The sequence below is a fragment of the Octopus sinensis genome, linkage group LG8 (assembly GCF_006345805.1).
Source record: "Octopus sinensis linkage group LG8, ASM634580v1, whole genome shotgun sequence".
Taxonomy (NCBI): Eukaryota; Metazoa; Mollusca; class Cephalopoda; order Octopoda; family Octopodidae; genus Octopus; species Octopus sinensis.
In genome coordinates this window covers 70,759,272-70,784,329 of record NC_043004.1, presented here as the reverse complement: position 1 = coordinate 70,784,329, position 25,058 = coordinate 70,759,272, and the positions used below count along the sequence as shown (strand labels likewise).

The following is a 25,058-nucleotide window of genomic DNA, read 5'->3' as shown; positions in this document are numbered from 1 at the left end:
TGCTTCAATCACTGCCATGTATTCTTATGTTTGTTTTGGATTCATGTGAGTTTTGGACCAAATGCTTTATGGCATATATTCCAATCCTCTGCTGAGGTCAACTTTGCCTTTCATCCTTTCAGGGTTGATATAAAAATTTCCAATCAAAGACTGTGGGTTGGCAGAACTGCAAGAACAACAAACTGGATGCCGTGCAGTATTTTCCTGGCTTTTGCATTCTGAGTTCAAATTCCACCATAGCTTATTTGGATACTGGGTATTACTTAAGTACACGGATCAATTTGATCAAACATCTCCACCAGCCTCACAAAATTATTATTATTATTATTGTTATTATTGTTGTTTCAGATGGACAATAAGGAAATCAAAAGTAAGCTAAAGGCAGCACGTGAAGCCTTGAAGAATAAAAATTATGAAGAAGCTGAAAACATCTGTAAAGTAAGTCAGTCGTGGTCTTTTAAGTAAAGGTCCTTTATCCAATAATATTGTTTCTTTATAACACTGCATCTAAACTCCATTCTAAGGGTTTGGTTGGCCCAGTGCTATAGTAGTAGAAGACTGTAGAAGACACTTGCCCTAGGCACCATACTTGCATGCATGTATATATATATATATATATAAGAAGAAATGAGGTACTCAGAAATCTGGATGGTTTTATATTTACAGATATTTATTGGTATGTTACATCATCATCATCATCATCATCGTTTAACGTCCGTTCTCCATGCTAGCATGGGTTGGACGGTTCGACCGGGGATCTGGGAAGCCAGAAGGCTGCACCAGGCTCCAGTCTTATCTGGCAATGTTTCTACAGCTGGATGCCCTTCCTAACGCCAACCACTCCGTGAGTGTAGTGGGTGCTTTTTACGTGCCACCTGCAACGGCCACGGTCGGATTGGTGCATTTTACGTGCCACCGGCACGGAAGCCAGTCAAGGCGGCGCTGGCATCGGCCACGAGTCGGATAAAATATTGTCAGAACTTGATGCTAAATCAGAACAAGTGGAAACTTTACATGTTTTTTATAAATCATATATCATATATTAGTGCTTTTGTCGACTCTAGTGGAGTTTTCAAATTGAACTTTTGCCGGAATTTTGTCTCTTTTTATCGTATTATTGAGTGTGTAGGGGTGGGGAGAGATATAAGATAGTAGAAAATGAGAGAGAGAGAGAGCGCACGCATGTGTGTTTTTGTATCAGATACAAACATACACACACACACACACATGCGCGCTCTCTCTCACTTTCTCCCAATTCCTCACCCTCTTGTACTATCTTATATCTCTCCCCACCCCTACACACTCAATAATACTTTAAAAAGAGACAAAATTCCTGAAATTTGAAAACTTCTCTAGCGTGGACAAAAGCGCTAATATATGATATATGATTTATAAAAACATGTAACATTCTAATAAATATCTGTAAATATAAAACCATCCAGATTTCTGAGTACTTCATTTCTTCTAATATATAATACCTGTACATCATCTCCAAACCTTCTAATATATATATATCGGGTTGAATAAAAAGTAAGCAACGTTTTAAACCATGAAGAATTTGTACCGGATTTTTGTGCAAAGTTTTGAAGTTTTTTTTAACATATTTTTTGCAATTGTCTGATAATACAGACGTAGACTTGCCTAAATGCATCAATAAATTATTATTGATATCTTTTTCACTGTTGTTACAATCATCTGAAATAGAACTGTCAAAGTGCAATATTTGAGCAATTTTGCTATTCAGTTTCAAAAAAGGACATAAAGCAGCTGAAACTGCTTGTGATATGAGTGAAATGTTTGGTGAGGAAATGACCAGTGAGTGGTCAGCTTGAAAATGGTTTAAATGACTTTGCAGTGCAGACCAGAAGATCATGAGCATAGTGGATGCCCATCTGTCATTGATGATGGTCAATTAAAAACTGTCATTGAGAAAGATCCACGTAAAACCACCCGAGAACTGGCAAAAGAACTTCAAGTTAGCCAGAAAACTGCCTGCAACCATTTGCATGCGATTGGAAAATCAAAAAAGCTCAACAATGGGTACCACACAATTTGAATGAAAATCAGAAAATGCGCAGGTATGAAATTTGCTCGTCACTTCTTCTCTGTAACCAGACCAGTCCATTTCTCAACCATATTGTAACTTGTGATGCAAAGTAGATTCTGTACAATAATAAAAAACGTTCTTCGCAGTGGTTGGACCACAATGAAGCACTTAGAAACCTTCCTTAAACCCGAGCTCTTCAAAAAAGAGGTTATGGTGATTGTTTGGGATACTGCTGGACTCATCCACTATAACCTCTTAAAAACTGGAAAAACCATTACTGCAGAAACATATTGCCATGAAATTGCCAAAATGAATGAAAAACTGCTACTCCTCCATCCCAGACTGGTTAATAGAAGAGGGCCAAATACTCTTTCTCAATTAACACTATGTCTGGCTTCCTATTCTCTATCTCATGTTCGCACTAAGTCATAAACTCCCATACGATCTTGATCTTCGCATTATCATTTCTGATGATGCCTTTGGGTTTATGTTTCTACCACATTTTTGCTCTGTCAAGTTCATACTTGTTGCAAAGTGTCCAATGGACAATCCTTTTTATTGTTATTATTATCTAAATCTTTTTCTTTTGTATTGTTTTTCTAGGTCATCCTTGATTTTGATGAGAAGAACTACAATGCCTTGGTTTTCAGAGCGGTGGCCAACGTTGAAACAAAACACAGAGATGAAGCCATATCATTTTATAAACAAGCCATTGAAATTAATCCAGATCAAGTCCTAGCTTGGCAGGTAGTGTCTCAGAATGTTTTTGTAACAGTATTTGAAACCCAAAAGAAATACAGTAACATAATCTAAGGGATTATATCTAAACACATATATTCTTCTATTCTTTTACTTGTTTCAGTCATTTGACTTCAGCCCTGTTGGAGCACCGCCTTAAAGGGTTGTTTTGTAGTTGAAGAAATCAATCCCAGGACTTATTCTTTGTAAGCCTAGTACTCATTCTGTCAGTCTATTTTGCTGAACTGCTTAGTTAAGGGGATGTAAACACACCAACACCGGTTGTCAAACAATGGCGGGAGGACAAACACAGACACATATATATATGATGGGTTTCTTTCAGTTCCTGTGTACTATAGCCACTCACAAGGCTTTAGTTGATCTGAGCCTATCATACCTGGTGGTGATTGATGTTCAACTCAGTGGTTCTCAACCATTTTGTGCCTGTGAACCCCTTTGGTTTTTTTTTCACTCTACTGGACCTCCATAGCCCTTCATCATCATCATCATCGTCGTCATCATCATCATCGTTTAACGTCCGCTTTCCATGCTGGCATGGGTTAGACAGTTTGACTGGGGATTGGCGAGCCACATGGCTGCACCAGGCTCCTATCTGATCTGGCAGAGTTTCTGAAGCTGGATGCCCTTCCTAACGCCAACCACTCCAAGAGTGTAGTGAGTGCTTTTATGTGCCACCGGCACGAGGGCCAATCAGGCAGTACTGGCAACCACTGTTCAGTAATCCCTTGCCATATCGCGGTTTACCTGTCGTGCACTCAATACATTGTGGACTTTTCTGGCCAATAATTGGGAATTTATATCATGGGTTTCTGAGGCTGATAGGTATTTGTATTTTTTAGATTTTAATTATTTCTGTGGGAGGTTTTGGAATGTAACATCCGTGATAGTTTAGGGATTATTGTATCCAAAAAAAAATCCTATTGTGTTTTTATAATTATTATTACTTCCACCTTAGCAAAGGTGGAGGTATTGTTTTCAGTTGTATTTGAACTGGTGGATGGATTTGAATGAATCTTTCAGGGATGTTTGACCACGTGACTGGCACAAACTGATTAGATTTTGGGATCGATCTGGTACCAGACAAGGGTTCTGGATTATTTTTCCATTTTTTTTACTTCATTTTTGAGAGCAGTCAGGTTCATTTTTAGTATTCTCGTTTGTGAGAACAGTCGAGCTTATTTCAGATATTCTCATTTTAAAAATCATCTCTGGCTAATGGTTGAGAGGACGTTGGTGTTGCCTTGGTGGAGGTTTGTGCTCTTATTAAGAATTGTACTTAAAAATTTATATATTGGGTGCAAGAGTGGTTGTGTGGTTGGAAGCTTGCTTCCCAACCATGTGGTTCTGGGTTCAGTCCCACTGCATTGCACCTTGGGCAAGTACTTTCTACTATAGCCCTGGGTTGACCAAAGCCTTGTGAGTGGATTTGGTAGATGGAAACTGAAAGAAGCCTCACACACACACACACACACACATACACATGTCTGTGCATGTATGTGTCTTTCTGTCTGTGTTTATCCTCCACCATCACTCGACAACTTGTGTTGGTGTCTTTATGTCCCTGTAACTTGGCAGTTCAGCAAAAGATACTGATAGAATAAGTACTGGGCTTAAAAAAAAACAAGTCCTGGGTGTTGATTTGTTTGACAAAAACCCTTCAAGGCAGTGCCCCAGCATGGCCTCAGTCAAATGACTGAAACAAGTAAAAGATAAAAGATATTTTGTGTATTGTAGAATTATAAGCAGTTAACTCCACGAATTTTCACAGCAGAGTCTTCTATGGACAACCTGAAAGGCCGTGTGGACCCTGGTTGGGAATCACTGAAACTGGACAATAGATTAAGTGTACCACTTGACTGGGTCACGGCAGGATTTGAACCCAGAATGCAAAGAGCAGGAACAAATACTACAAGACATCCCATTGATGCTGTGACAATTCCAGCAATCTACTACCCTGGAACTTGTACTTTGTTTTTTTGACCCTGGAAAGATGAAAGGGAGAGTTGACCTTGGTGGAATTTGAACTCAGAAAGTAATTGTGTGGAGGCTCTCTCTTGGCTCATTTATTTGTGAGTTAGTGAGAGAGGAAAATGTGATTCATTGAAAGAGGGAGAAAGAGTGTGAATTTATGAGCATGACATTGAGTTAGAGAAAGCGAGAAAGTGTGTGTGTGTGTGCATGGCAGAGTTAGTGAGTGAGAGGGAGAGTGTGGATGGCAAGAGAGGAGGAGTGACAGTGAGAGAGAAAGAATGACAGTTTGATGTATACATTAGATAGATAGATAGAGGGGAGGAAAATAGAGTTACTCTAAGCAAATAAGGACCTTTTTCAAGAAGCAGGTTGCATGAGACATGGCTCATTTTCAAGGCTAGCCTCACTATTAAAAAAATTTGAGTTAGCCCATGACTGGTTTTGCTCTTTAGCATTTTGAACCGTCCATATCTGGCCAAAATATTCTGTTTTATGTTCAAACTGGCCAGATCTAGCCTCTTACACATAGCTTATAAGGTCATTCTGAAAATATAAAACCTTATTGAAATCTCAAAGCTATGATATAACATACGATTAATTCAAAACTATAGGCGCAGGAGTGGCTGTGTGGTAAGTAGCTTGCTTACCAACCACATGGTTCCAAGTTCAGTCCCACTGCGTGGCACCTTGGGCAAGTGTCTTTTACTATAGCCTCAGGCCGACCAAAGCTTTGCGAGTGGATTTGGTAGACGGAAACTGAAAGAAGCCCGTTGTGTATACATATATATATATATATATATATGCATGTGTGTGTATATGTTTGTGTGTGTGTGTGTGTGTCCCCAACATCGCTTGGCAACCGATGCTGGTTTGTTTACGTCCCTGTAACTTAGGGGTTCAGCAAAAGAGATCAATAGAATAAGTACTGGGGTTGATTTGCTCGACTAAAGGCGGTGCTCCAGCATGGCCGCAGTCAAAATGACTGAAACAAATAAAAGAGTTAAAGTGTGTTACATTTGACAGAATAATCTGAAATACAAAAGGGTTAGAGAATGGTTGACTGAAATTCAAATATTTCTTACCATTTCTATGAAATGTTGAACAATGTTCCAATATAAATGTTGAGATTTCAAATTTTTTGCTGTTGTTATATCTTTTACAGGGTCTGTGTAGTTTCTATGAGAAGAACTCTTCATCCAACAACAAGACTGAACTGATCCCTATTTACGAAAAACTTCAGGTCTTGTATGAAAGGTATGTGTTCTTTTCCAACGTTCAGTCTTTCATACAAATAGACATACGTATATGCACATTTCAAGAGTTATTGCCCTTTCATCAGCACTACACCCACCCCTTATGAAATATGCGTATACACCTATTACTCTATTCTTTACTGCATTCTGCAAGAACGTCTGACAAAGGGGAAAAGTATTACTTTGCTTGGACACAGATGGGTATTGGTGACAGGACGAGCTTTTAGCTAAAGAAAATCTGCCTCCACAGATTCCATCTGACCCATACAAAAAGGCATTAAATTATAATGATGATATAACGTTCATTTTTGTAAGATTTTAGAGTGTGATTTGAGAGAGATTTTACTGTTGTATCTAACATGTCAAGTGACCCCATAATTTTCATTTTGCTTGCTGGCTGCAGCAGAAAGGGCTGAGGTCTATTGTTTTGTACTTTCTGTTAAAATAATGATCTCTTGGAGTCCAGTCGTCACATGAAACAGTTAATGCTAAATGCTTAATGTTCCTCAAATTGCACCCTACCATCTTAGGAAAGGACATGTTAGATAAGTGGCAAGGCTGGGAGGACATGATGAAGGTGTTTCACTCTGAGGTACTTTTATGGGGGCAGCACATTTGGGTCTTCTGTAGAAGTCTGTATGGTGGTGAGTAGGGTCGGGGTAGCAGATTGAAGGGTTACCTCATGTGGCACACACCCTTGTTATGCTACTGTACGTAGGAAAAAGTTCGGATGACCACTACTAGAATGCTTTTTGATCATACCTTTGCTCAATCAGGGTTGACCAGAGGCTAAACAACAACATCGATTTGAAGCATGTAACCAACAAGCAACAGAGCCTCTCTATGGTTCCTTGATCTTCAAGAAATAACAGTCAAGTCACCCTCAACTATCATGTTACTGTTTTATTTAAAGGAAAAAGAGATTTGTTAGGGTAGTTTTAAATGCCCTTAAGAAGATGGGGTGATCACAACTGGAGTGTCTTTGATCATAGGTCTGCTTGATTGGTGTTGTCTTGGGGCTAAATAGCAACCTAAACAGCAACAACTCAAACCATCTCAATCTTTTATATTTGACTTGTTTCAATCAGTAGACTGCGACCTTGCTGGAGCACTGCCTTCAAGTGTCTTAGTCAGATTGACTGATTCCAGTGCTTATATTTCAAGTCTGTTGCTTATTCTCTAAGTCCCTTTTGCCAAGTTACAGAGACATAAACAAACCAACACTTGTTCTCAAGCAGTAGGTGTCTAACACAGGTACAAAAGTGCGTGCACACACACACACACACACACTACAGGCACACATATATACACCACACACTCACACATACACACCTGTGACAGGCTTCCACACAGTTTCGATCTACCAAATTCACTCAAAAGGCTATAGAAGATGACACTTGCCCAAGGTGCCACACAGTGGTATTGAACCTGAAACCCTGTGGTTGCAAAGTGGACTTCTTAACCACACAACCATACCTGCACTTATAGTTTCTTCCTGTAATTCACCTTCATCATTTAACATCCATTGCCCTTGCTGGCTGGCATGGTTGGACGGTTTGACCAGGGCTGGCAAGCTGAGGGGGCTGCCCCACGTTCCAGTCTGCTTTGGCATCGTTTCTACAGCTGGCTGCCCTTCCTAATGCCAACCACTCCAAGAGTGTAATTACAATTATCATATTATTACTATTGTTGTTGTTGTTGTTGTTGTTATATGGACTTTTGTTTTATTGTTTTAGTGAGAAAGACAAACAGTTGGAAGTCTTGAAGAAATATGTTTCTCTCTGTTCTGAGCTTGGATTTGTTGAGAAGGTGAGTTGGCGGGTTTCGCTAAAGGCTCTCTTGTCTTATAAGACATCGTTGATACTATTACCATCATCATCATCATCATCATCATCAGTAATAGCAGTGGTTGCGATAATACTATCGTCAAAATTGTCATCACCATCACCGTTGTCTTTGTTGTCATCATCATCATCATCATCGTCAGAGTGATCACAACCACCATTTTCACTGCTCTCATCATCACCACAACTGTCACCAACATTATCAGTTATCACAGCCACTGCTATCATCAATAACACTATATCTGCTACCACCATCATTTCTGTTATCACAACCACCACCACCACTGTCTCAATTACCTCTAATACAACCACTCACCATTGCCACCACCATCAGTTACAACCACCGCTACCATTCACACCATCACCACCACTACAAGTTTAGTTATCCCAGCCACCACCAACATCACTGTTATTGTAGTTATCACAAGCATTATTCTAACCCCTTCGATTGTCACTACCATTATTAATACAATTATCATCACCATCAAAAAATAAAAAATCAAAAATCAAAAATCAAAATCGATCAACATGAATGGAAATTGTCGCTGTGATATCAGTGCTGGTGGCACATAAGAGAACCATCCAAATGTGGCCGTTGCCAGTGCCGCCCTGACTGGCTTCCGTGCTGATGGCACGTAAAAAGCACCATCCGACCGTGGCTGTTTGCCAGACTTGTCTGGCACCTGTGCAGGTGGCACGTAAAAAGCACCCACTACACTCATGGAGTGGTTGGCGTTAGGAAGGGCATCCAGCCGTAGAAACATTGCCAGATCAGACTGGGCCTGGTGCAGCCTTCTGGCTTCCCAGACCCCAGTTGCACTGTCCAACCCATGCCAGCATGGAAAGCGGACGCTAAACGATGATGATGATGATTACCATCATCACAACCAATATCTTACTTATCACAATCACCGCTGACCACAACCATCTCTACCATTGTCACCACTCAACAGTAGAAAGTCTGCCAGATCAGATTGGAGTCTGGTGCAGCCATCTGGTTCGCCAGACCTCAGTCAAATCGTCCAGCCCATGCTAGCATGGAAAGCGGATGTTAAACGATAATGATGATGATGATGATGATCACAGTAATTGTCACCGTTACCATTGCTATGATGCTCACAGCCATTCCCATCATCATCACCACCACCACCATCACCATTCCAATTACCACTACCATCAATTTGTTAAATAGTAATTAAAAACAAAGACTTTATTCTTCATTATTCTGGAACATCAGGGTGGCAGCAGACGGGCAGAATTGTTAGCCTGGTGAGCAGAGTGTTTTGCTGAATTTTCATCTGTCTTTATGTCCTGAGTTCAAAATCCACTGAGGTCAACTTTGCCTTTCATCCTTTTAGGGTTGATAAAATAAGTACCTGTTTGAACACTGTAATCGACTGACCCCTTTCTATAAAATTTCAGGCCTTGTGCCTATAGTAGAAAAGATTATTCTGGAACTTTTATTTATGTAACAGGCTACGTGGTAAGAAGCTTGCTTCCAAACTATGTGCTTCTGGGTTCAGTCCCACTGCACGGTGCATTGGGCAAGTGTCTTCTACTATAGCCTCGGGCTGACCAAAGTCTTGTGAGTGAACTTGGTTGATGGAAACAGGAAGAAGCTCATCGTACACACACACACACACATGTATATATGTATGTGTGTGTGTGCGTGTGTGTTTATGTCTGTTTGTCCCCCTACCTCTGCTTGACAACTGGTGTTGGTGTGTTTATGTCCCCGTAACTTAGCAGTTTGGCAAATGAGACCGAAAGAATAAGTACCAGACTTAATAAAATGAATCAACTGGGGTCGATTCATTTAACAAAAAAAAAATTCTTCAAGGTAGTGCCCCAGAATGGCCACAGTCTAATGACTGAAACAAGTGAAAGATAAAAGATAAAAACTCTTCATTGTATTCTTCTTCATATTCTTACAGGCTGTTCCTGTCTATCAGAAACTTGTGTGTTTGTCTGGTGAGTCTTCTACCGAGAGTGTCAAACTACTCCAAGACATGTCACAACTTCTCAACAAACATAAAGAGATATCTGAACAATATGGAAATGTTGTGAGTATCTTGGTTCCCATGAAAGCATTTCTCTCTTATTTAATCAAAGTACTTTCTTGTTGATTCTGGTTTATTTTCATCAATAATCTCACGGTCAGCTGATATGGCTCAGTCCTAAATTTTATTTTCAAAACGATGAGGAAGTAGACCAGAACAACTTACAATATTTATTTTTGTACAATAGACACTTTTTTTACTTGAAAAAAATATGATTGTATAATTACCACAATGCTGATTTTATAGTCTAAACATGTAAATTTCAAAGGTCACTTTCAAATTTGCTTTTTGCTTAGCTTAGGTTATAAAGATGTATTTTATACAGCAATTATAATAAATCTGACTAGGTACATCAATTTTTATACATTGTAATTCTGAAGAAAAGTCAGAAGTCATTCATTGTGTGTCATACATAAGAGCAATGTTGTCTCTAATTGTTTGTAGCTTAAAGGGAACAGTGCAGGGAAAATATTTTCCAAAATTTCATTACCCCTAATTACAGGTGTGCATTATTCACAAGTGCAGGTAATACATAAGTAAATATATTATTTCTCTAAGAGATTATGATGGGTTAATTTTTGCCACATGATACTACTGAGTGAGACGTGGCCTAAGCATTTTCACTTATTCTCAAGGAAATCATTTTAAAATTCAAGCAGTAGTTTACAGATATCTCTAAAAATATTTGCTCAGCAGAATAATAAAAACATTGATTTGTGAAGACAGTTCAAAATATGATTAAACTATCAGAGAAATATGCACTTGTTAAGGTTTTGCACTCGACTTTAAGGAACCTTCACCATTGCCCTTTCTGATTGGGAGCCACCGTTCTACATACACTCATCATTATCATAATTTATCATCTGTTTTCCATGCTGGCATGGGTTGGATGGTTCAAGAGGAGCTGGTGAGCCAGAGGGCTGCACAAAGCTCCATTGTCTGCTTTGGCATGGTTTCTATGGCTGGATGCCCTCTTAACACTGTGTAAAAAACAAAAAACAAATGGGGTGGTCATAACAGGTCTAGTAGATCAGGACTGACTTGGAGCTAAAAAAGAACAAGGACTTTTATATAGAAACTATAATACACACACAGGAGTGGCTGTGTGGTAAGTAGCTTGCTAACCAACCACATGGTTCCGGGTTCAGTCCCACTGCGTGGCATCTTGGGCAAGTGTCTTCTGCTATAACCCCGGGCCGACCAATGCCTTGTGAGTGGATTTGGTTGACAGAAACTGAAAGAAGCCTGTCGTATATATATGTATATATATATATATATATATATGTATGTGTGTGTTTGTGTGTCTGTGTTTGTCCCCCTAGCATTGCTTGACAACCGATGCTGGTGTGTTTACGTCTCCGCCACTTAGCGGTTCGGCAAAAGAGACCGATAGAATAAGTACTGGGCTTACAAAGAATAAGTCCCGGGGTCGATTAGCTCGACTAAAGGCGGTGCTCCAGCATGGCCGCAGTCAAATGACTGAAACAAGTAAAAGAGTAAGAGTATCTAAAAGGTGACACACCATTTTTAAGAAGACAGAATTATTACTTAGATTTCTTAATATGGGGACTGCTTTGAACCATTATCTTTCCTTTAATTTTTATCTTAAAATTCTTCAATAAAGATTTTTTGCTTTGCTTATTTCCAAGCTTATTTCCAACTATCGCAAAGCACTGGATAACAAGGACTTACCTGCTGACGACAAGAAATGGCTGGCAGCTAATTATATATTCAGTTTATTAAAGGTAAGTGTGAAAGTCTAATAAAGTCCAAAAATAAAAGACTAACTAGTTAGTCTAATAAATGTCACTTGGATCTCCTTGACTGGGTTCAGAAGCGAGTCTCTAATTTGATTGACCCCGTCTTGTGCTTCAACTCTGCAACCCTTGTCACGTTGATGTGATGCCACCAGTTTTAGTCTTTTCATCAGGTAGTGCTCTGATGAACTTTCGTAGTTCCAGATCACTTTGTACCATCTTGTCTGACTCAAAACTCACAGCATCTTCATCCTAATGCTGTCGTGCTTCCACAAATAAGGAAGTCCTTCTATGGTTGTAGCTTTTTTTGAACTGCCAGACTTTGGAACTGTCTTCCATCTCATTGTTTTCCTCCTTCACATGACCAGAACTCTTTCAAGTCTAAAGTAAATTCATTCCTTTTGTCTTAATTTCTCTTTCTTCATAGTCCTTTTCTCTAAGTGAGTTCTTGCCTTGTTTAGGACCAAAAAAAAAGCGAATGCTGACATGGTCACGAGATAAAGAAGTTTGCTTCACAACTTCATGGCTTCAGGTTCAAACCTGCTGTTTGGTACTATAGACAACTGTCTTCTGCAATGGTAAGAAAATGGTTAGAAAATGGCAAATTGACCGAACCAGTGAAGCATTGGACAAAAATTCTTTTGCTCTGGGTGTTTACATTCTGAGTTCAAATCCCCTGAAGGTCAACATTATCTTTCATCCTTTAAGGATCAATAGATGGCAGTTTAGCTGTGTGGTTAAGAATTCACTTTGCAATTGCATAATTTTGGATTTAGTCCTATGCACAGCATCTTGAGCAAGTGTCTTCTATCATAGCCATGGGTCAACAGATGACTTGTGGAAGTTTATTATGTGTATGTGTGAATGCACATACACATAATTGCACATCATCATCATCATCATTATCATCATTTAACATCCATTTTCCATGCTGGCATAGGTTGGATGGTTTGATAGGAGTTGGCCAGCCAAGGGGCTGCCCAGACTCCAATTGTCTGTTGTGGCATGGTTTCTATGGCTAGATGTCCTTCTTAACCCCAACCACTTTACAGAGTGTGCTAGGTGTTTTTTACATGCCACTAGCACAGGTGCATTTACGCAGCACCGGCACAAGTGCATTTTATGTGGCATCACCACCTGTAAAGTACGAGCTTGTATATATGGGTGACAGTGATTTTACATAGATTGAAACATCTTCTCAAGCACAGCAAATTGCCACAACTCCTGGTCCCTTGTCATTTTCTCGGTGAGGCCCTGTGTCTGAAGATCCTTTCTCACCACTTCATCCCATATCTTCCTGGGTCAATCCTTTCCACAGGTACCCTCCACAGTTAGAGCTCAGCACTTCTTTATGCAGCTGTCTTCATCCATATGCATAACATAACTAAACCAATAGTCTCCCTTGCATGGGTGGGACAAACACACAAACAACAAACACATGCACATATATATATACATATACATGTATACGACGGGCTTCTTTCAGTTTCCATCTAACAAATCCATTCACAAGGCTTTGGTCAGGTCGAGGCTATAGTAGAAGACATTTGCCCAAGTTGCCACACAGTGGGACTGAACCTGGAACCATGTGATTGGTAAGCAAGCTACTTACCACACAATCACTCTTGCACCTATTTTTTTTAAAGTTAATTGTAAACAGGAGTGGCTGTGTGGTAAGTAGCTTGCTAACCAACCACATGGTTCCGGGTTCAGTCCCACTGCATGGCATCTTGGGCAAGTGTCTTCTGCTATAGCCCCGGGCCGACCAATGCCTTGTGAGTCTATTTGGTAGATGGAAACTGAAAGAAGCCTGTTGTATATATGTATATATATATAAATGTGTGTGTATGTATATGTTTGTGTGTCTGTGTTTGTCCCCCTAGCATTGCTTGACAACCGATGCTGGTGTGTTTACGTCCCCGTCACGTAGCGGTTCGGCAAAAGAGACCGATAGAATAAGTACTGGGCTTACAAAGAATAAGTTCCAGGGTCGATTTGCTCGACTAAAGGTGGTGCTCCAGCATGGCCGCAGTCAAATGACTGAAACAAGTAAAAGAGTAAAAGAGTGCCGTAAACCAGAAACACCTGTAACAATTCAGGGCTGTGGCTCGGTGGAATTGTTAATGTTGAACTAAATGCTATCTGCTATTTGTTTTTTTTTTTTTTCATCCAGAGTACCCAAGTAGGTGTAGGGTTGACTTGTCAGTATCTGGTATGTCTAGTAAAAAAGACCCAAAGGATGGTAGCAGAAGATAAACTTTGTATTCTCCAATAGAAATTTCATAACAAACACATAGCACTAGTCAAAAAAAGTCACTAACGGTCATTTTATTGACCTGACATAGAAAGGAAAATGGTGCTAAGATATAAATTGTTGACCGAGGTTGTGGATCACATTTCAGAACATTGTTCTTGGTTTGGTTTCCAGTTAAAACCAAGTCTCTTGTGTTCTTTGAGTTTCCTACTTCATTATATCCCTTACCTCTGATATCTGCATATTTTACATATGCTTGACACCTGTATGTTTTATATATTGGTTTCAAATTTTGGCTCAAGGCCGGCAATTTCAGGGGGTGGAATTAAGTCAATTACCTCAACCCAAGTACTCAATTAGTACTTCTTTTGTCGTCTTTAAAAGGATGACCTTAGCAGAATTTGAACTTAGAATGTAAACACGAACAAAATGTCATTAATCATTCAGCAAAGTGTGCTAACAATTCTGCCAGCTCATCGACTTTGTATATTTTATATATTACCTCCTGATACCTTTATGTTTTATCTGTTGCCCACTGACAAATATATGTTTTAGCTCATACCTTTGATACCTGTATGTTTATTAATTACACCTATATTTTATATTTGTTACCCTGATACCTGTATGTGTTATCCATTTTTCCTAACACCTGTATGTATTATCCATTATCCCTGACACCTATATACTTATTCATTACACCTGTATTTCTTTGACACCTACATTTTGTATTTGTTACCCTGACACCTGTATGTTTGATACATTTATACATTATCCCTAACACCTGTATGTGTTATCCATTATCCCTGGTACCTGTATGCTTTATTCATTACCCCTGACACCTGTATTTATTATTTATTGCCCCTGATATCTGTAGCAAATGCGCATGGCTTAGTGGTTAGAATATTTGGCTCAAAATTGTAAGGTGGGGAGTTCAATTCCTGGTGGTGTGTTGTGTCCTTGAGCGAGACACTTTATTTCATGTTGCTCCAGTCCACTCAGCTGGCACAAATGAGTTGCACCTGTATTTCAAAGGGCCAGCCATGTCACATTCTGTGTCATGCTGAATCTCCCTGAGAACTACATTGAGGGTTTACACATGTCTGGAGTACTCAGCCACTTGCACACAGGTTGATTTCACAAGCAAGCTGTTCTGTTGATTGGATCAACTGTGACACACATTATCATAACTAATGGCGTGTCAGATATTTGTATGTGTTATCCATTATACCTGACACCTGTATAGTTAATCCATTACTCTTTGATACCTCTATGTTTTATCCTTATTTGACACCTGTAAGTTTTATATCATCATCATCATCATCGTCGTTTAACGTCCGTTCTCCATGCTAGCATGGGTTGGACGGTTCGACCGGGGTTCTGGGAAGCCAGAAGGCTGCACCAGGCTCCAGTCTAATCTGGCAATGTTTCTACAGCTGGATGCCCTTCCTAACGCCAACCACTCCGTGAGTGTAGGAATATGTTATTCCTAATACCTGTACATTTTATTCATTACATTTGATCCCTGAATGTTTCTAAATTGTTATTACTTTTGTTTTTTCTAGAATGGAGATCAAGAATTTCTCATGTCAGAAATATCTCAACTGAAAGATTCTGATCCAGATAACAGTACCGTTATAGAATATTGTTTGTTAATCGAACTGGACTCAAAAATTGGTCAGTAGATTTTTGTTGTTGTTTTGTTCTATAATTTCTTTCTTTATGAATGCTATTTTTTGTGGTACGTTTTAGTTGTTGCTTAGTTCTAAGTCACTCCATATTGAGCAACCTAGGAGAGAAATGTGTTCGCATGGATGATGGTTCACTTGCGCTGAATGAGGATGCAAAGAGAGAGGTTTGGAGATGCCATTATGAAAGGTTGCTGAATAAAGAAAATGAATGGGAGAAAGAGAGTCTGCCGAATGTCGACCCAACAGAGGGACCAGCTATCCGAGTTGAGAGTACCTTGGTAGATAAAGCAATTAGAAGTATGAAGACAGGGAAAGCCCCAGGCAGGAATTACTGCAGAGATGCTCAAAATATCTGGCAGTGTCGGCTATATCCTAGTCACCCGTATAGATAACCAGGCGATACACGAAGGAGTCATACCCAATGACTGGTGTAGTAGCATAATAGTCAACTGCTACATAGGTAAAGGTGACGCTTTAGATACAAATAATTACAGAGGTATCAAGCTGTTGGATCAGGTAATGAAGGTTACGGAGAGGGTCATAGCCCAACTGATTAGGGAGAGAGTCAGCTTGGATGAGATGCAGTTTGGTTTCATGCCAGGGAAAAGCACCACTGATGCCATATTTCTGGTGAGACAGCTGCAGGAGAAATACCTAGCCAAAGATAAGCCCCTGTACCTGGTTTTTGTTGACATGGAGAAAGCCTTCGACAGGGTCCCCCGATCCCTTATCTGGTGGTCAATGAGGAAACTAGGTATAGATGAATGGTTAGTGAGAGCTGTGCAAGCCATGTACAGGGATGCCGTAAGTAAGGTTAGGGTTGGCAACATGTACACAGAAGAATTCAAAGTAGAGGTTGGGGTCCACCAGGGTTCAGTACTCAACCCCCTCCTATTTATCATAGTCCTCCAGGCAATAACGGAGGAATTGAAGACAGGATGCCCCTGGGAGCTCCTCTATGCTGATGTCCTTGCTCTAATTGCTGAGTCACTATCAGAACTAGAGAAGTTTCAGGTGTGGAAACAAGGATTAGAATCAAAGGGCCTTAGAATCAACCTAGCTAAAACCAAAGTCCTAATAAGTAGGAAGGCAGGCAAACCACAAATCCCTTCAGGTAGATGGCCCTGCTCGATCTGTAGTAGAGGCGTAGGTAGAAACTCTATAAGATGTATCCAGTGTAAGCTATGGACACATAAGAGGTGCAGTAATATCAAAGGAAGGCTAACTGGGAAGATAGTTTTTGTATGTGGCAGATGCTCTGGTGCAATAAACACTGAAAATGCGCAGAGACCATCTTCTGCCACATTCCAGGGAGAAAAACTAGAAGTAGTTGATAGCTTCCATTACCTAGGTGACCAAGTCAGTAGTGGGAGGGTGCGCTGAAAGTGTAGCTGCTAGAATAAGAATAGCTTGGGCAAGGTTCAAAGAGCTCTTACCTCTGCTGGTGACAAAGGGCCTCTCACTCAGAGTAAAAGGTAGACTGTATAACGCTTGTGTACGAACAGCCATGCTACATGGGCTGTGACTGCTGAGGACATGCATAAGCTCGCAAGGAATGAAGCCAGTATGCTCCGATGGATGTGTAATGTCAGTGTGCATACTAGACAGAGTATAAGTACCTTGAGAGAAAAGTTGGACCTAAGAAGCATTAGATGTGGTGTGCAAGAGAGATGACTGTGCTGGTATGGTCATGTGGCGAGAATGGACGAGGATAGCTGTGTGAAAAAGTGCCACACCCTAGCGGTTGAAGGAACCTGAGGAAGAGGTAGACCTAGGAAGACCTGGGATGAAGTGGTGAAGCACGACCTTCGAACATTAGGCCTCACCAAGGAAATGACTAGCGACCGAGACCTTTGGAAATATGCTGTGCTTGAGAAGACCCGGCAAGCCAAATGAAACCATCACCTCGTGGCCTATGCCAAGAGCGTAACCAGCCTGCTTATGCGTACCTTTTCCTTCTTTGGTCACTAAACTCTGCTTACGAAGACCTGTTGAGGCAAGTGAAATCAAATCAAATTCGATGACTGGCATCCATGCTAGTGGGGTGCAAAGAGCACCTTACAAGTGTGATCGTTTGACAGAGTGGTGAACCAGCTTCCGTGCTAGTGGCACATAAAAGGGCACCATTTGAGTGTGATCGTTACCAACGTCGCCTTACTGGCTCTTGTGCCTGTGCTAGTAGGGTGCTAAGAGCACCATCCGAGTATGATCGTTGCCAGAGCAGCCAACTGGCTTCCGTGCCAGTGACATGTAAAAGGGTACCATTCAAGCTTGATCGTTACCAACGTTGCCTTAATGGCACCTGTGCCGGTGGCATGTGTAAAATGATTCGAGCGAGGTCATCACCAGTACCGCCTGACTGGCCCCCGTGCTGGTGGCACGTAAAAAGCACCCACTACACTCTCGGAGTGGTTGGCATTAGGAAGGGCATCCAGCTGTAGAAACTCTGCCAGATCAAGATTGGAGCGTGGTGCAGCCATCTGGTTCGCCAGCCCTCAGTCAAAATCGTCCAACCCATGCTAGCATGGAAAGCGGATGTTAAACGATGATGATGATGATGATTGTTCAATGTGTTTTCTGTTTTTTAAGATGGCAGCATTTGATTGGAATGAAATTTGGCTGCTATTTCAAGTAGATCAGGCAATTTTGTAAAGAATCCTTGTAGAGACCAACATCATCATCATTTAATGTCCTTTTTTCCATGCTTGCATGGGTTGGATGGTTCAACAAGAACAGATGAGCCAGAGAGCTACACCACATCCTGTTTCTACTTTGGTGTGGTTTTACTACTGGATGCCCTTCCTAATTTGGCCAAGCACTTAACAGAGTGCACTGGGTACTTTTTACATGGCACCAGCATCAATGAGGTCACCAGGTACCCACAAATGGGTCTGATTTGGGGAAGAAATTTTCCTTCCCTTTTTTTCCCTTCGTTTTTATTTTCCTATTTACATATAATTTTCTTGTTAAAGTATTGCTTTCTGAAAAAGTTAAATTATCTTTTTTTTTATCTGACAGGATATTTGGTTCCAAGCTTTGATGATTCTTTTAAAAAACTTATGGAAAAACTGGCCACTATTGATGAGTCTTCAGCTGTGTTAAGCATATGTCGTGGTGTGTATAGTATTCTCAGTAAGGACTACAAGATGGCAACAGAGCATTTCAGAGAAGGTTTGTATTCATATTAATTTACTTCTTCTTCTTCTTCTGCTTCTTCTTCTCCTCATCCTCCTCCTCATTATTATTATTATTATTATGATGTAAACCATTGTAGTTAATAAAGAAACCATTATTATTATTATTATTATTATTATTGAGGGTAATGAGCTGGCAGAATTATTAGCATACCTGGTAAAATGCTTTGTAGCATTTTGTCCGACTTTGTGTTCTGAGTTCAAATTCCTCCAAGGTTGGTTTTGCCTTTCATCCTTTCGGGCTCAATAAAATAAGTACCAGTTGACTACTGGGATCAATGAACTTGCTGGCCTTGTGCCAAAATTTGAAACCATTATTATTATTATTATTATTATTGAGTGAGAGAGCAGTGCATGCCATCAAAGTGACACTGGGGTAAAATATACGAAGCCCAGTATACCCATTATGACTACCCATCAGATAAGGGTACACCAGGCACATGCATCACAACCATATGTGCGCGACATGGTGATCTCATATCAAGATAAACAGCGCATGACCTTGCAAGTGGGGCCCCAGTTAGAATTTTCTTCTGGTCGAGTAGCCCATCCCACTCAAAAGGTCCCTGAATAAGGGTTGTTTAAGGATGTTGAACAAACCACCCATGTTTCCAAAGGTGAATTACCCAAACTTCCAAGAATTCCTTTCAACACACGGCTATGAAGCTCTCCCACTACTTCTGCTCATAGTCAGAGATGCACATATCATCAGCCACTAAGGGATATGCTCAACTGGTTAAGGTCAAACAACTGACAAACAAATCTGTGGTATTGAGCAGAATATTTGTTGTAGCCCATCTTTTATACCAAGACAAAACAATGTACATGATAACATTATTATTATTATCATCATCATCATCATTATTATTATTATTATTATTATTATTATTATTATTATTATTATTATTATTATTATTATTATTATTATTATCCTCACCTTAGCGAAGGTGGAGGCATTGTTTTCAGTTGTGCTTGTTTGTTTACCCATGCACAAGATATCTCAAGAATCGCTGGATGGATTCGGATGAAACTTTCAGGGATGTTTGGCCTCCTGACTGGCACAAACTGATTAGATTTTGGGATCGATCCGGTACCGGACAAGGATTCTGGATTATTTTTCTGGATTTTTTCACTTAATTTTTGAGAGCAATCAGGTTCATTTTTAGTATTCTCGTTTGTGAGAGCAGTCAAGTTTACTTCAGATATTCTCATTTTAAAACTCATCTCTGGCTAATCATTGAGAGGACGTTGGTGTTGCCTTGGTGGAGGTTTGCGGGAAATTTGCCAGCAGTGTTAGTGCCATATTGTAAACCAAATGCCTTGTAGTATTTATTCTGGCTCTTTATGTTCTGAGTTCTTTTGATGTAGTGTTGGATGAAACCTTAACATGCCATTGCCAGCTGTTCTTTGGTGCTTCTAAGGTGGTTGTAGGCCTCCATATAAGATAATTGTTGGTTGGATGGAGTGCGCCTTTTGTTGAGTGATTAGCTTTAACCATTGGTCCTTATGTAGAATTTGAACATGGAATGCAAATAGCTGGCATAGGTACCAGCTATCTGGTATCTAATCAGACTTTCTAATGATTCTGTCAATTCAACATCCTGGCCTAATCCTCTATTGACCCTAAAAGGTTGAAAGATGAAACTGATGTTTGTATGATTTGACCTCTGTACAGATAGTACTAGAATAATTACTACAAGGTATTCATTCTACCAAATGCTTTAATGCTTGCCAGTTTACTGCCTTAACATAAATAGAATAACTATTAAAATATTTCTGTTTCCATTTTTCCTCTTCAAGGTCTGGAACGAGATCCTCTGTTGTTCTGTGCTCATTACTACTTGTCATTGTCCTTATATTACCTCCACGATAAAAACCTTGTTGACAAAGCCAGTAATATTGGTAAGTAATTCACTCTTCTACTTCTATTTTCTGATATTTCTCAAACATTGAGGGCAGTGCTTTCATTCCATCATGTTTCATCAATATGACCATAATACCCTTTCTTTCTCTTTCATCCTCCAAACCCCCTTTTGGCTGCACCATTTCTTCCTCTACTTGAAGATATTCTGTTAAACTTGCCACTCTTCTTGTGTTACTTATACTGGTTCCCTGTTTATGTTTGTCTCTCTGTCTGTTTGTCCATCACTATCTCTGTGAGATCCAATACTATATCTTTGTGCCTGTATGCATGTGTGTTTAGTCCAGTACTACATCTATATTAGTGAACATGTGTTAGGAAGGGCATCCTTGGCGTTAGGAAGGGCATCCAGCTGTAGAAACACTGCCACATCTGACTGGCCTGGTGCAGCCTTCGGGCTTTCCAGACCCCAGTTGAACCGTCCAACCCATGCTAGCATGGAAAGCGGACGTTAAACGATGATGATGATGATGATGATGTGTGGCATAGTGGTTAGGATGTTGCACTTATGATCATGAAATTGTGGTTTCAATTCCTGGATGGGCTGCGTATTTTTTTTCTTGGGCAAAACGCTTCATTTCATGTTGCTCATGTTCACTCAAACATTTCTTTACCCAGCCACCAGATCTTGAGGAAGTAGCATAGACATTTGTTGACAAAGGTCTGTAGCTTACTCTTTATGGCTTTGGTGACCCTCCAAACTTAGTGACCCGTAAAAAAGAATGGCCTTGATGTTGGAATTGAAGATGCAGAGATCAATAAGTAACTTGCAAAACAGGAAAAGCACAGGAATAAATCCTCGACTAAGTTTGTGTAAATGTGGGGGTGAGTATTTGGAAGTGGTGGGGTTTGCTTTATGCCAGGTGTTGAGGGGTTAAAATATGATAGAGGGACAAGCACAGGTGTCTCGCTATAGAGAGAGAGAGAAGATACATGACTGCCCCACATTATATAAGGGTGGATGGGGTAGCTGAAAAGATGAAAATGGTAGTGAAGGGGCTCCAGAGTGAACTGTCAAGATGCAAGAAGGTGACCATAAGAAAGGATATAAATAAAGGATCATGATGGGGATGGGGATGGAGAAGGTGGTTTCATAAGAGTGTGAACAAAGAGTATTTATGTTGTGTTTGTCTGTGTCTACGTTTGAATGTATATGAATGCTTATATCACTAAGAGTTTGTATGTGCTAAAGAATATGGTGTTACCAAAAAGTCCCCTGACTAGTTCTGTAGCGTGCCAACAGATGGCAGCACATGGTTGCGTGCACAGTGAGAGCGAGCAGTGACCTTCATGAGGCAGTGTGTCGAGTGACATCACTGTGTTTACTTTGCAAGTTGTGAAATTTGTGTTTTTGCGATCACGTGTGTATGCTGTAGCCTGCAATTTTCTCAATGACAGGAATAAAGAGCCAACATGAAATTCTGAGTTGAACTTGGGAAGTCTGCTCCAGAGACATTGAGCATGCTTTGGCAAGCTTATGCTGAGAGGTCGTATGTAATGTTTTGAGTGGCATGGGTGCTTCAAAAGTGAAAGAATATCCCTGGAAGATGATGAGCGATCTGGAAGACCTGCCACGAGTCACCCCCGCAAATGTGCTATTGTGCATCAAGAGTTTGTTCCCCAGGACCAGACTTTCAATCGAGAGTTCTACTGTGATGTTTTGAAGTGTTTGAGGGAGGACATTTGGCAAAAGTGACCAAGTCTGTGGAGTTTGAAGAATTGGATTCTTCATGATGACAATGCACCTAGATCTCCTCACTCTTGAGTTTCTTGCCAAAAACAACCTGGTGTTGCTTCTGCACCTGCCTTATTCACCAGATTTAGCACCTGTGGACTTCTCGACAGAAGCTCAAAGGTCACTGTTTTAACACCGTTTTCAAGACCCACAGCAAATCGCAGAAGGTCCTTGACTCACTTATAGAAAACGACTTCCAGGCTGGATTCCAAAAGTGGTAGGAAAGCTGGGACAGGTGTATTGCTGTGCAAGGTGACTATTTTGAAGGAGATGCTGTTAAAACTTAGGTAAATAAGTTATTTCTTCTAAAACATAACTAGGCGCAGGAGTGGCTGTGTGGTAAGTAGCTTGCTAACCAACCACATGGTTGCGGGTTCAGTCCCACTGTGTGGCATCTTGGGCAAGTGTCTTCTGCTATAGCCCCGGGCCGACCAATGCCTTGTGAGTGGATTTGGTAGACGGAAACTGAAAGAAGCCTGTCGTATATATGTATGTATATATATATATATATGTGTGTGTGTGTGTTTGTGTGTCTGTGTTTGTCCCCCTAGCATTGCTTGACAACCGATGCTGGTGTGTCTACGTCCCCGCCACTTAGCGGTTTGGCAAAAGAGACCGATAGAATAAGTACTGGGCTTACAAAGAATAAGTTCCGGGGTCGATTTGATCGACTAAAGGCGGTGCTCCAGCATGGCCGCAGTCAAATGACTGAAACAAGTAAAAGAGTAAAAGAGAGTCTTGGAACTTTTTAACACCACCTCATATGTGTGTGTGTATAGGTATGTCTTTACATGTGTATGTGTGGAACATATCTCAGGTTGGCGGCTGAGCTATTCAGTTTCACATCTGCCTTTGTATGGTTTCACTCAGTCCAATAATTAACTAATTAATATATTATTTTTCAGGAATCAAAGCTTCTCAGAAGAAAACTGGACGATTAACTGTGCCTGTTAACCAGTTGACAACTGGCCTGTACCTATTGCAGGCCAAGATGTCCTTGGAAAACACATCCCTTGGTGTGTTAAACAACATGGTGAAACTTCTGATTGACGTAAGTCCTTGATCAATGTTTCTGTGCACATCCATACTTGTGTGTGTGTCTATTTATGCATTCATGTGTTGGTCTGTGGTTGAGAAGCTTGCTTCCCAACCATGTGTTCTTGGGTTCAGTCCCATTGCAAGACACCTTAGGTAAGTGTCTTCTACTATAGCCCCAAACCAACCAAAGCCTTGTGAGTGGATTTTGATAGACAAAAACTGAAAGAAGCCCACCATATGTGTGTGTGTGTGTGTGTGTATATATATATATACACACATACACGCACACATTTCAAAATGTAACCACATGTGAATCGTTGGCGAATTTTTTTTTCTTCCGTCTTCCTTTTCTATTGGACTTTCCTCTGTTTCTGAAGAAGAGCTTTGCTCTAAACGTTAAACCACCTGTCTTTCCTTCCCTGAGGGACTGCTAATACTTTACATGTACCACATCCTCACATTGTTGTTTTTGGTAGAATACCCAATTATTAATACACAAGTGGTTTTTTATTGCATTGCAATTACTTTACCGAGTGTACTAAATGGGTGAAGGCAAAGAGTTATTTTACCATTAATTTATACAGCAATAAGAAAATGGAGGGGATCAGTAGGTGGTAGTCATCAACTTTTAGACGATATATTAGGTCAGTTTATTTATTCATTTACTAAAATGACAATTATAACAATATACATACATGTATAACATATTATGCTTTACATATATAATATATAAAGATATCAGTAATTATTAAAATATATAACATACACGAATAGAAATTGGAATAATATCTTACAGCTGTTTCAGCCTAGAGGCAAAAATGCCTCATTCTACCTTTATCCCTCCAGTAGACTGAAGTAATTAGTAGATGAAATTGAGGTACTTGGGTGTTTCTCTAGGCTTTGTCAGAGATTTCCTAATGCCAACCACTCTGAGAGTGTAGTGCATGTTTTTTATATGCCACCGGCACGGAGGCCAGTCAGGTGGTACTGGTATCGATCACACTCGAATGGTGCTTCTTATATGCCACCGGCACGGGAGCCAGTCAGGCGGCACTGGCAATGACCACACTCAAATGGTGCGTTTTATGTTCCACTGGCATGGGACACATACACATACACACACACATATCTGTGTGTGTGTGTGTGTGTGTCTTGGTGTTTGTTCCCAACCACTGCTTGATAACTGGTGTTGGTTTATTTACATCGGCAAAAGACACTGATAAATGAAATGCCAGACTTAAAAAAATATACACTAGGGGCAATTCATTTAACTAAATCTTTCAAAGACTGAAACAAGTGAAATAAAAGAAAGATGGTTGATAGAAATTGCAGATAAATCTTCCTCAAACTATTCATTACCAACCTTAGAAAAAAAAAATCATAATTAGAATTATAAATTTATTTCTTAAAAACATTTTGATTTAGAAAAAAAGAAGAAAAAAAGACAAGTTGATCATGGTAGGCAAATGGAAAAATGCAAAATATTTAATTGGAAAAATGTAAATATTCATTCCAGATCTTGCTGAACATGGAGCAA

The 25,058-nt window shown here is 40.1% G+C and overlaps 1 protein-coding gene across 1 annotated transcript in view; it reads left to right on the top strand.

The window, feature by feature from the left end:
- The window catches only part of LOC115214955 (tetratricopeptide repeat protein 37), a 95,505-nt gene that overhangs the window by 3,721 nt on the left and 66,726 nt on the right, over positions 1-25,058 (top strand). The window contains exons 2-11 of the mRNA XM_029784049.2: positions 349-438; positions 2,651-2,794; positions 5,940-6,031; positions 7,767-7,839; positions 9,809-9,937; positions 11,584-11,679; positions 15,508-15,619; positions 18,652-18,804; positions 20,628-20,729; positions 23,389-23,534. Of these exons, the coding sequence (XP_029639909.1) occupies positions 349-438; positions 2,651-2,794; positions 5,940-6,031; positions 7,767-7,839; positions 9,809-9,937; positions 11,584-11,679; positions 15,508-15,619; positions 18,652-18,804; positions 20,628-20,729; positions 23,389-23,534 (1,137 nt within the window). The remainder of the gene's footprint in view (positions 1-348; positions 439-2,650; positions 2,795-5,939; positions 6,032-7,766; positions 7,840-9,808; positions 9,938-11,583; positions 11,680-15,507; positions 15,620-18,651; positions 18,805-20,627; positions 20,730-23,388; positions 23,535-25,058) is intronic.